The 13552-nt window shown below is 42.5% G+C and overlaps 1 protein-coding gene across 3 annotated transcripts in view; it reads right to left on the bottom strand.

The window, feature by feature from the left end:
* The window catches only part of LOC135200237 (G protein-coupled receptor kinase 2-like), a 425751-nt gene extending 412713 nt beyond the window's left edge, over positions 1-13038 (bottom strand). For 2 of the 3 annotated variants that reach the window (XM_064228685.1, XM_064228687.1), the window contains exon 1: positions 12856-13037. In XM_064228685.1, coding sequence (XP_064084755.1) covers positions 12856-12907 — 52 coding nt within the window. In that variant the 5' untranslated portion in view covers positions 12908-13037. Of the gene's footprint in view, positions 1-12855 lie in introns of all 3 variants that reach the window. The other variant, XM_064228686.1, reaches the window with a different exon arrangement.
* Positions 13039-13552: the final 514 nt, after the last annotated feature.

The raw sequence follows: 13552 nt of genomic DNA, 5'->3' as shown, positions 1-13552 counted from the left end.
AGTAGAGACCAGGTTGAACATTCTCGTGAATACCTGGGGAATAGTCGAGAGCCCGAAAGAGTGCCTGAATTGGTAAGCAGTCTCTCCGAGGCTGAAGTGGAGGTACTTGCAGGAGGACTTGTGGATGGGTATCTGGAAATATGCATCCTTCAAGTCTACCTTAAGTATGAAGTTGTTCTCCCTGATAGAAACAACCACTGATCGTGTTGTCTCCATCTTAAACCGAGTCTGGCAAACGAATCGGTTTAGGGGAGAAAGGTCTATGAGCGGTCTCCATCCTAACAAAGCCTTCTCTATGAGAAAGACCCGGCTGTAGAACCCCGGAGACCAGCCAAACACGACTTCTACAGCCTTCTTGCATAGCATCTTCACTTCTTCTACTAGTCTGGTGCATCACAGACTTGTTACATATGATGGTAGACGGACCGGGTGGTTGGTGAGAGGTTGCGGAAACTTGAAGGGGAGTAGATATCCTTCCTGAAGGACCGTCTGCAACCCAAGTCTCTGCCATGTTGCCCAATGGCTCAACAGGCAGCCACCCCTAGTGTTTCCCCTTCTTCCCCTTCATTCCCTTTACAGAAAGCAAGGAGGGCTGAAAGGGGCATGATGTCGCTCCCTTGAAAGAGGAAGAAGAAGGGTTGTATGTTCCTCAGGCTCCTTTGGAAGAGGAAGTCATCTTCGGGGCCAAGAAGGTGCTAGCTAGACTCAAAGGTCTAGCTGCAGTGGAACGCAAAGGCCCAGGGTCTTTGCCACTGCCTGGTGGACAAGCCAGTCCTTGTCGTCATCCCTGCACTTGTCCACCGCAGCATCCACCTGTTCTCTGTTAAAGAGAGAGGTTGAACCCAGCAACAGTCCACTGCGTAGCGTCAATACCGACTCTGGGCTTAGCGACCTGGTAACTTGAGAGAGGACAGTCACGTCTCTTGAACACCAGTTTTGCCCACAGGTTTGCAGACTGGTGGGCCAGCTAGGAGATAGTCCTACCTCCAGACTGACACAGTCTCCCAAAGGCTGAGTCTTCCCCCGGGACGATGGCCCCGGAAGGAGCAGTGACCCTAGACTCTGTGAATGACCACAGATCTAGCCAGGAGACTGCCTGAAGAGCTGCCATAGCAGTAGCCTCCAGGGTCACTGCTTCCTGCTGTGAGAGAGATACACTCTCACTGGTCAGGTGCTGCAGCAACAGGCCAGGACCCAGAGGAACCAGGTCTGGCTCCACCTGTTTATTCGATAGAGGTCTCGCCAAGGGTGTTTATAAGTGCCTCTGGCCGACGGTTTAGATGGCAGTGGGGAAGCATGCTTGTCCCGAACAATTGGACCTTGAGCGAAATTTTCTTTGTTCCTGGAGACATGGCTCCAATCACCTGGTCCAATAACACCTTTCGGCCTAAGGAATGACCACGGCAGCCCGCCCCGTCGAAGACCTTTGGGTTTCCCTCTTGGGTCCCCAAAAGGCTTTGAGACAAGAAAAACGCAACAAAGAGCATTCACCTTGAAGTGGGAAGCGCCAATGCGTCCAGCTTTCCCCTGAGTATTCGTTAAAAGGGGGCCGGCCGTGGCTAATGCCATTTTTTTTAAGGACAGGACTTTGATAATTCATACCAACATTAATAAAGGTTGACTTGGGACATCTCCTAAACCGCATAATGAATTTTTCGCGCCTCTGACCTTCGATTTTTGTGACGCCCAGGGCGATTTATCCCGAAAATAACCAAATTTTTTTCAAAATGTTCTATCTCCTCCCTTGATATTTAATATGAAGACCGGCTGGGATTCACTAACCATATATTTAGACCTGATTTAGTAGCCCTCCAAATACGAATGGAGAGTTTTGTTTTTTTTCTAAAAGTCCATTTTTTTGCTAGATATGAATTTTTCCAATATGGTTTTAAAATAATAAACCCTATTAAATCAGGAAGGAAAAAAAATTTATAAAAAAAAAGACGAAAAACAAAAAAATTTGGAAAAAAAAGGGCTCTATTTTGATTGTTCCAATAATTGTTCTTTCTGAAGTTAGATTACGAAATTCCAATGTTATAAGCTTTAAAACTAAGTGAGAAGATTAGATTTTTGAAGGTTCAATAAGTATTAAGATTTGAGATAACGGGCCGTTCAAAGTTTTCCTTCGTATTTCTATTGAAGAACAATGTTAAATTCAAATAAATAATGATTATTATGGAATTTTGTATATTTTCTTTTTGTTTTTTGGTATTAATAAACCCAATAAAACTATTTTATTTATCATAATTTAATCATAAAATTGATGAATTCCCTTTGCTCATATATCGCAGCCTGGGGCACTGCCATGCAGGCAAAGATGGGGGCACTCCCTTCCTACGATTGGCCCAATAAAGAACAACCCAACAGAGGGAGCTTCACTTTCTTTTTAATGCTTAACTGTTCATTAGCGGGGGAGGGAAGGGAAGGGCTCCAATCTGTACAATTAAACCCTTGGGAAGTATACATGTACTCTGTATTTTGCCAGAGTATTAGGACACAATCTCCAGGCAGTTTCTTTTTTTTTTTTCCAAAACATATTGAAAAGTTGTCCTGCATCTAATGTGGCCATATTACCCTATGGGAAACTGAGCACCCTACAGCGCACATACTGGGTAGGCACAAAAATTGTTGCTAATAATAAAACTGAAGAACAAGCACAATTATTACCGAAAATTGCATTGCTAATAATAAGACTTCAAAAACAGGCAGAATTATTAAGTTCCGTTGGATCACCAAACTCACAAAAAATTCCCTTGATTAACTTTCTTCGGCCCAGTTAGCCCTAAGCTGAAAAAATGAAAAATTTCTTATGGTACGTATGTCGGTAGTTAGCGCATCACCTAACTGTACCTCCTTCCCAAGCATGCATAACCCATCCTGATATTCCTTACATTGTATAAAAGGACTGTTTGACCTTGAGGAAACATTTGTAATGGTTGGATGTAAACAAAATTGTAGCGCTGCCCTGGTGGGCTGTCATGGTAACACACAACTAAAATATAGATAAAATTTAATTTTTTCTTCATCTTCTACTGTTATATTTATGTTTACTTTAACAAAGCACCTTTATTAATTTCATTATGTTTTATTGGGTTTGCTTTCTCTTTTGTTCCCCTTGGTTACTTTCACTGGAGAGATTGCCAGTGCAAAGGTGTTGCTCCATAAAGGAAGAAGATACAGTCAACAAAATACAGCTGACCGACCTTCTTGCTATATACAGTAGCCTGTGCTGTTTGCTGAAATACACATTTTTTTAGGAATGCTTGCTGTTTACAAATATTCAATGAAATATTTGCCTTGTCTGCATGTACACCATCTATAGGACTTTACCACCTTTTTGTACTTGCGGACTTTTTAGTACTAGATTATAAATATATGCTGACATACAAAAAAATTTTTTTCCCAAAAATAGTATCCTAATAAAATAGGGGTGAGTGAGTCTAAAGCGAGAGTGCGTCTTATACGCTGGCAAATTACTTGAGGCGAAGCCTGGACACGGCCGTTGAAATCTTTCAAACAAGGCAGTTAAGTAGTTAACTACCAGTCCAGTAGTCCCTCCCGACCACTGTAAACATTCCAATTTGCTTTAGGCCCAGGTAGCAGATTGAGGGGTGACATGAGGTGGGCAATTAGTGTAAAAGACCTCAGGTTTGTATAGTTAGGTTCAAAAATTGTGCTTTGTTCCTACACAATACACAAACCTTCGGTCCTTTACAATAGGAAGACTCACTGATTGGTGGGGGAATCTCACTGTGCCTCTGTGAACAGACTGGAGTTCAGCACACCTGAGATTACCTTCTTGGTCGTAACAGCGAGGAAGGAAATCCAGCCACTGGCATCTGATCAGAATTAGGAACTGCAAGATCATAGTCAATCTTCTAAGTTACTCATGAAAAAAGGAGTATGGGTCCTTCTTATGAGAAAGAAAAGAACCATAATGTCAGAGACAATAAGGCAATTACAATCTGGGTTTGTCTTATGTCAAGAGTCCCCATTCCTACCTTGTAAAGGGTAGGGGAGCATATTGCTTCTATTATCTAATCAAATCAAATATACCTACATCGGCCACCCGGTCCAGCATTTAACGGTCCGTATACTCTCTGCCCGAAGGGAAAGAGTAGAATGAAAGAGATGAAGGAGAGCCAGTCACCTTACAGACATACTCATTCTTACCATACAAGAGGCAAGATGCAACCTGTCCTATTAGAGGAACTGGGAAAGTTACACAGCTTGTTGCGCAGCTACCAACAGTCCTAAAGAAAGTGTCCAAAGACCTGTGGGCAATATCCTGGAGGTAATGAGAGGTGAAGGTAGTCTGGCATGCCCAGACCCCACCTTCAGTACCTGTTGAACCGACAGGTTCTTATGGAATGCAAGGGATAGAGCAATGCCTGACCTCGTGAGCTCTTGGACAAAGGGAACCAGTGTTGTCTACACCTTCCTGATCATCTCATGAAGCCACAAATAAATAAGTGTTCTTGGACACTTCTTTCTTGGAACCTCCGGTGCTAACAAAGTCACTGACACTCAGGCTGGAAATGTGAGTATTCTTCAGATAGCGGCTTAGCGCTCTAATGGGACAAAGCAGCATCTCGTCTTGATCATTAGTAGCAAAGTCACTCAAGGAGGGGATGGTGCAAGACTCGAACCTAACGTCAGTGACTAATGGGTTCTGAGTCCTTGCTATGAAGTCCGGGATGAAATTGAGCGTAACTGACCACCATGCCCTTGAGTGATTTACATCGAAGGAAAGACCATGAATCTCACCAACTCTCTTCGCCGATGCCAAGGTGGGCAATAAAACAGTCTTAAGGGTCAGGTCCCTGTCTCACTTCTGTAAGGAGCTTGTACAGCACACAAGTCAGGCTCTGCAATACAGGAATCACATCCCACGCAAGAGGCCTGAGATCCCTGGATGGTCAAGACCTTTTGAAGCTCCTCATGAGTAAACATATCTCAAAAGCAGAAGAGATAGGAGGAAAACTGTTTTCAAACTCAGTTCACTGTCTGATGATTGACGCAGTCATTAAGTGAATTTAGACTTTAATGGTTCAAAATCCATTCAATTACTTGTATCACTAATTGAAGTTTAAATTTCATTGTGAGGTTTCAGTCTCGCATTGAGCACAACTTTTTCAACATCATTCATCCTCCTCTGATGATTGGCAGAAAGGGAGATGATGTCATTCTGTCACTGTTTTTCCAGGCTGTGATTGGCCAATCAGCCATACTGTTAATTGCATGAAATGCAATGATAAAAAGAATAATTTCCACATACTAACTTATTTCTGCATGGATACTGATAATAAAGCCAAATACATTATTGACCATGGACAAAAGAAAAATAATAAATTTGTTTGCGTACTTCTTTTCCGAAATACACAAAACTTTTTCAACATAATTCGTCCTCCTCTGATGATTGGCAGAAAGGGAGATAATGTCATTCTACATCACTGTTTTCCCGGCTGTGATTGGCCGAGCAGCCCCTTGTCGGCTAGGGAGAATACACTGTTAATTCTGGGACCGGTGACCCCACTCTCCCTGAATAGTGGGAGGGACGTGAGGGAGCCCCTGCACTGTTTCCACTCACATTCCCTCGCTGGGCTGGGCTGTGCTGACAGATGGGCCTAGATTTGTAGACCAGGCCAGGTAGGAGAGCTACTGAGATCTGTACAGGTGCAACAGGGGTCCAGAGAACCCAAGGCAGTGGTTGCTCCCACATACTCGGCAACGGGAGCAGCAGTTGTTCCCACTCGTTAAGCAGCAGGAGTAGCAGTACTCATGCCACTACTAACAAGAGACCTGGTAGCCTTCAATGCAGAAGAGGGCTGGCCAATGAAAGCTAAACCAGACTTCCTGCTGGCAGGCAAGGCAACCTTCTTCCACCACTTTCTAGCTTTGTAAGGCGGCAAGAAAGTGACACCACTTAATGATGAAGATGAAGATGAAGACAAAGACGATGATGACTTCCTTCCTTCCTTCCTTTCTCCTTTTCTCTGACTTCCACTGGGAGCACATCACCAAAGGGAAGTGTGGGGTTACCACAGACATGGTCGCCTTCGAGCTGATGGGTACTAAAACTGTAGAAGTCATCACAGTTACGATTGAAAAAGGAAAGCCTTGCACAGCCTTCAAGTGATCAATGAGACCAAAGCACACTTGGCTCTCTCAAGAGGCCTAAGGAGGGCCAGAAATCCTCAAGTCCCTTGGGTTCCATGCCAGCTGCAAAAACAGCCAGGTTTGATGTGAGGCAATCTTCATGAACAAGGATCACCCCAAAAACAACTCCTCCAAGTGGGGCGACTCTCTACTGATGTAGAGTAGGATAAAAAGGGGAAACCACTCCTTAGGAGTGGTAACAGCAGGTGGAAGTTTGGTCAGAGGCAAGAAGGGACCAGAGAGAAAATTATCTGGTGTCATCGGAGTGTAAAACTCCAATGATGACACCAGAGATACTTTCTTCCTTCTCTTCTTCCTGGCAAACTTCACCCACTCTTCAGAAGGCCAGAGCCGGAACTCTGAACGAGGGCTTGATTGATTAGTCATGACTACAGCATGATACACATGAGGAATGAGAATTTTCCTCAATAGAGAAGAACTGTTTACTGGGGCCATCCTTCTCTGGGCAGCACTGAAGGGCTAGAAGTTTCCTCTCAAAAGGTGGCTTTGTGAATGAAAGGTTTGCATTCTTCATTGTATCAAAACAAAATCCTCAACAAAGCAAACAGAAAAAAAAAGCATGAAGGCAAATGGCAGCTGGGCTGAGAACACAGCAGGCATCAACACTCAAAAGGTGGTTGAAAGCAAAGTGTAGTATAGACCGACAAGTGGGTGGGGCTTCCTCCCCTATCATTGGTAGTTAATGATGTCTGAAAGTCGAACAGCAAACGTGCACCGAGAGAGAAGAGAGAGGAGCGTGAGAGAGAGAGAGAGAGTAGACGAGAGAGAGAGGAGAGAGAGAAAGGAGAAGGAGAGCGATGACGGAGAGACGAGAGAGAGGCAAGAGAGGAACGATCGAGAGAGGAGGAGAGAGAGGAGAGAATTCTTACCTTCTTTGAATACATCTTGATTTAGTTGATGTCTCTCATTAACCTAGAGGATTTTCATATTTACTGGAAATGTTAGAAAAATGTTCACTTCAGATGGACTAGTCTACAGCACCCTTATCCACCACTGCCTTCTCCACAGACAGACATAAGAATTTACTGCACTATCCCTCTGCTCATAACAAATGAGGAGGGAAATCACCATCCTTTCATTTTCCTCATCCCTCACTTAATAGCAGTAGCTGATAAAAGGAGCAAAAGGGGGTGGGAAGACTTGGTTATCTTTCTTGAGGAAGAAGCTTGGGCTACTAATCTGGGATTAGAAGAACAAACTTCCTCCCAGCCCCAGGCCCTGCAGGCTCAGCCACACCAGTGGAGCTCATGTCAGCCCAACCAGAAGCTCATCAGCACCAGATGATGTTAGAGAGCTACAGCCCTTCAGATGGGAAAATGCTCACTCAAAGCCCTACAGGAATTCTTGTGAAAGGCATTCTTGGAATAAATGGAAGAGAATATAAAATAGGCCAAAGGCAAAGCATTAGAACCCATAAGATCATGCACTACTGAAAGGGAAATTGAAAGTTTGAAAGTAAGAGCGTAACAGGTGGTAAACCTTGCAGTTACACTATGAAACAATTGTTCGGAGAGGGGTAGAAAATAAGACCCTTAGGTAATGTCTACACTGCATGAAGTGAACTGACAGCACTACTAACTGGCAGCTGTTGTTTCGGAGCCTTTTCTTTGTCCCAGGATTCTGGGATAAAATTTGTCCTAATCCTGGGGATTCCCTGGATTTTCAATTGTGTAAAATTCCACATGTAAAATTGCACATTATACCTAGTTTCCCTTTCAGGTTTTTGATGTGTTTAACATTACTAAATATGCAGAAAAATTCCTGTAGATTGTCTGCCTTATTAATTTCAACTAATGCTTAATTCAAGCATACATTTAGTTTAAATTATTCTTTCACGCTTTTATATCTCTGTCCTCTATAGATTTAGCTACTGCGATGCACTGGTTCAGGCGCTTCATCTTCCCTCCACAGATTTATTTGACAGGCCTTCTTACAAAAGTGTTGCAATTTTGCAACTAGCAAGATGCTGTTGATGGGAAAATACCATTCACTGAAAATTTAACATATTTTATATAAATTTCGAAAAAATGACATAATCCAGACATCTATCATTATTATCATACAGATATTGACTGAAATTATCTGCATGTACAGTACGTATATATAAATATAAAGAGAACAAGAAGTCCACAACCATCCTGCAGTCAAATTTGTCCCTGTTTTTGTACTCAATTTTATCAAGAGATTTCCCTGGATTTGCAAAAATATTACAGGATTAAACCTTGAAAACTGTTCGGGATCCCGGGAAACAAACCTTACTACTAACTCGAAGGGAAAAAGATGAAGAGGAAGATGAGCTAACAACTAAGAGGAAGGAGGAAGAGGAAGAATAGTGCAAATGCTGCGTTCCTCTCTGGGCTTATTGCCAACGCTGGAAGACTTGTCAAAGCTAGTAGAGTTGTTGCTGAAGAGAATGTGGATATGCTACAAAGAGAGTGACCACCACAGGACGATCCCCCTCCTTAGCAAGCACCAAGTACTATCATGAGAGACTGCCTTATGGGCTGTGGCTAGATGATCCAGGAACACTGATAAAGAGGGATTTCCTGGATTGTTAAGTGAAGGTTAGATTTTCTGTGGGTATTCTACTGATGACAAGTGCATACCAGGTACATCAGACATACCAGGTCTTGCTACGGAAGACACAGGACCAAGCAACTGAATCATCATTGTGAGTGAGTGATGGGTGGGTAGCCTTTTCACCAAGAGTAACCCCATAGGACCGAGAGGAAGCAGTTGGGGAGCTTACCCTCCTGAGGAGGCTGGTGAATGCTTCCCAACCTTTCTTCCATCATACTTCTCTCACTCTGTACAAGGCCAACCAGAGCACTCCTTGTATTGGGAAACACAACTAGGGACAAGCCAATAGCACTGGTTTCAATGTACTTGTCCTGACTGGAAAAACATTGTCCTTACAAGATGAATAGTATGTCTAATTTACAGTCTTGTGAAGCTAGTAAGAATGAATGTTCAGGACATTTCTGTCCTGTGCCTGCCAGTCCTACTTTCGATGTTCACTTTTCTTGTTCAAACCCATTTTAAACAAAAACATAAGCATCATACATACAATAAAAAAAAAAAGTGCAAGGCATCTTAACTTGACAGGCTGACCGATTCCAGTTTGCACTAAGAATATGCCTTTACGAAAGGAAAACTATATTTTGTATAGTAAAGTTAGACTTCAAACACCTATTAATAATGCAAAATGCTACTTGGAATAGAATAGAATACAGGAAGAGCTATGAGGGCTAGTGAAAATGATTTGCGTTTACAATTGTATTGGTAACTTCATGTTCTTAACTGAATACAGACTGTATGTGTTATTTTCCAGCTACAACGGAAATCATACCCGAGTTATGAGAAATATATTCATATACATGGTAATTCTATACAATAGCTCCGCCACTAATAATTTTGATAATAGTTTTTTTCTGATGAATTACTTAGTGCTTTATCTAAAGAGGACCTTTTATTTAACCTTTCCAATCTTGGGGGACACCCAGTGGGAAACCGGGTTTTTGGGTGGGGAACGAATTAAAGAATCCGTTTTAACATACGAATAATGGCGCATGTAGAATTAACAATAAACAAGGCCACCAGCTAACCTAAACAAACCACCTAACCTCACCTAGTAGCCGTATCCTTACCTAGCAGGGGGGGGGGGGGGCTTGCCCCCCCTGACACAACCATATTAAATATAAGACAGCCTAAAACCCTTGGTGTACTTACTTAGGTTGGAGGGAAAAGGTGATCTGCCATCTTTAAGAATTCATGAAGCCTATGATCCAATACTTTAAAATGCAATTTAAAATAGGCAAGAGCAAAGTATCCAACAAACTGATCCTTTTGATGACCGTATCAAGGGGTGGTTGACTCTTAATTGAAGAAATCCCTCCTCATTTAGGCAATCGTATGCCTTCCAACAGTCGGAAATGATGGTAGTGCTGGGCTCTATATAATCCCTTATCACCGTTAAAAGTGTCACCTTGTCCACATAAATTGATGTCAAAAGTAGATGGTAAATGAGAAACCGCACCAGAAGTTGAAGGTACACACATCTCCATGGCTCTCAAAAGACTGAAAAATTAGCGGTGGAAATTGTGTGAAAAATGTAGAAAAGTGTTAGTTTCCTAGCAAAACTGTCACCTCATTGGGTATTCAAGTCACATGATTCTAGTTTTGTTAAAATGCTAGTCCCAAGTAAAATGTGGATAATCATCATTGGCTAAAAACTATGACGTTTGGGTGACGTCTTGCTACGCAGAATACAGTCGATGATGTAATAATAACATAACCTATGTTTTTAACGTACAAACGAGAGCTCAGTCTGAAGGGAGAAATTTGAGAAAGTTATGAAGTCGAGGGACTTAGTTTTTTTCAGGTGGGTCAAATTTAATTTTGATTTTTAAACCACTTCTAGACCTAGCGCCTCTTAGATTTATATATCAAACGAAACCTTGGTCGTCCCTCTTTTGAGTGAAAATACTTAAATTTGATAACTTGCTGGCAGAGCTATTGTATAGAATTACCATATACATTTCAACTTCAAACACAAAATAACACAAAATATGCCCAGACCTCACAGCTGTCAGACAAAATTAACTGACACTTTGTCTGGGTGTTATTTTACGAGGTGGAATCTGTTGACAAATGAGGCGACATTCTATTGACACAGGTAGGCCACCAAAGTTTCTCAAATGCACAGCAGGGCTCTAACTACTGGACAGCCATAACCACAGCTCTTCGTCCTCTGTGACGTAAACCCTCAACTGCAGCCATTTGCAGGATAAGGGTTGAGATGGTTAGCTTAAGTCCACTGGCTAAGTTGGTAGTGAGTGAGTTAGTAAAGACTATGAAGTTTTGTATAATTGTATAAAATAAGAAAAGTTAAAATGTTAAGTGATAACCTTACTGACAGCAGATGTAGTACGTGTTATGTTGGCTAAACAAGTGTGCAGGTTATATAAAATGGCTCAGATAATGACGACCGACTGAATTGGTTCTACAGGTAATTTAACTCTTAGGTTACTTTCAGTTAACCTTGTTAGCGGAGTTTATAAGTATCACTTAGCAAAATGGGTACTTGGCTATAACCTTTATGAACTATCAATCTGACCTTTGTTAACTGTGAATGTTTAGCTATATTTGGTCTGGCTTAACACTACATACCACTTGGCTAATAATGGCAAATTATTCTATAAAGAATTCTTTCCAATGTTTAGAATAGTTATTTAATACAGGAAGTAGTGCTCTAGGTTAGGTTAGGATGGATCCTTTGATTACCATTGTAGATTAGGAAGCTGTATGTAGATTAGGAAGTACAGCTTCCTATGGTAGCACCTTGGGTTAATACCTATGTCAATTTGCTTATACAGTACAGTTCAAAAGAGCTCAAGCTATCTGCTTCTGGTGTTCTTGTGTAGGGCATTTCCATGGCTTGACAGATTTTGAAACAATCTTTCCAGGTGATTCAGAGACCACTTTCTCCATCTGACAGTTCTCTCACAATTCAAAAACCTTTGGATTCCGGCTTGGGCAAAGCAAATCTCAAGGCAATCTGTTCAGGAAATGAAAATAGCCCAGGAGGTACTGTTGAACATCAGTCACTCAGTTTTAAAGAAAAGATTGACCAATTTAAATGACCTACAATGACAACTCTGCCCAGGGGATAGTGTTCAGTAATCCTAGCATATGATGGACTACTCAAATGCTTCAGTAGTTTGGTCAGGCAGGTTAGGCTAGTAACAAAAAGAAAAATGGTAATCAGGACTACTCAAGCCTTAATACCTATACTACTATATAAACTAATATAAATAATAGCTAACTATGGAGGGCCTAGCATAGCCCAACTGGCCAGCCTAACTCAGTCTCCTGATAATGAACCCTGGCCTCGTTGGCCTGAAGGTTTGGCTGAATGAGGCAGCCCTATGCTCTGGCTGTTCCCAGGGGAACGGGAAAGCCTCCTCTGTCTCTCTCTAACCAGACTCCTAGGTGCCTAGTAGCTGTTCCCGTAGGCAAGGCGACGATTTGCCTCGGCACTGGCAAAGGAATGAGTGGTTGGCTCTTCTGGCACTGCCTCGGGAGAAGAGCTCTAAGGTATTAGGTAAGACGATGTTCTCGATACCTAAGCTTTCAAGGGGTTTAGGCATGAATAAAAGAAAAGGTTCTTATCCAAGGGGATTCGTTATCTTGGATACCTAGATAGAACTAGCTTGGGAAGCCTAGATACCTCGGGTAGGTAGTAGGTAGCAGGCACCAACCACAAGGAACATCCCAAACCCCTTCCAATGGGATGGAGGGTTCTCATTAAGACCTGTCTGCTGTGGCCGATCTGGCGCCGCCGTCAGGAGCTTCCCTCCCCACCCCCGACCTAGCTACCTGACAGACACACGGCCCAATTCCTATACTACCTAGCTACCTGTTTCTTTGGCTCTGATCAGCATCTTTTCCTCTCAAATACGAGCTAAGCCTCTGCTCTTGCCAGACACCAACAGAGGGAGAGAGAGAGTGTGAGGGAGGGAGCGAGTGAGCACCTCGCCGAGCACATGACGAGAAAAGTTGCAAATAAAAGTCACGAATGACACGATGTGTGGCATAAGCGGACATATACACTGGGCATCATCTTGTGGCACAGCCAAGGAGTGCCTTGGTCGATGCGGGTATTTTCTCTCTTACCTTCTCTTGCTTTCAAGTAGACTGTGTTGGCTACAATGTTTTCTAATTCCATGAGTTCCAGTTTGACCGTTTCTGACCACTTCGGGCCACCGTCGACCCTCTGCCATTCAACCAAAAACTCGACGACACTTGGGTGGGGTGAATATGGCGAGAGCTTTCAGACTTGCCAACCCTTCCGACTGAGTCCCGGGATACATACACTCAAACACACACACACACACACACACACATGCGAGTACCGCTTTCATGATCAGAAATGAGTACGTACTTCCTAACATACGCAATGAAACAGTATTATATTGCATTTCCTCTTCTTGTTTTCCGTCATCCACAACTAACAAGTTTTCTAAGTTGCATCTCCAAGAAAAATTTTGACATAATGTAGTTTTCTTTCCCCGGAAAGCAGTCTTTTTCAGAGACCTCTCTGGCCGTTGCTGTTTAACCTCTGATTTCATGACTGCCTTGTGAAATGAATCTCATTATTATAGCAGAACTGAAATGAAAGACTGAACTGAAATAACAAATCTGCTATCGTTAATTTGCCACCGTAACCTTTATCTTATTACATTTACTGTCAACGTTCCCCTCGTTATCAATGATACAAATATTCTAGTAATTTTGGCAGTTTATCTTAAGTATTCCTAATCAGTGCTTTATCTTCTGCAAACCATCAGCCATTCCACACTTTTTTTCCATG

Source organism: Macrobrachium nipponense, chromosome 26, assembly GCF_015104395.2.
Source record: "Macrobrachium nipponense isolate FS-2020 chromosome 26, ASM1510439v2, whole genome shotgun sequence".
NCBI lineage: Eukaryota > Metazoa > Arthropoda > Malacostraca > Decapoda > Palaemonidae > Macrobrachium > Macrobrachium nipponense.
Note: the sequence above shows the minus strand (reverse complement) of the source record. Positions and strands in the feature narration are given on the sequence as shown.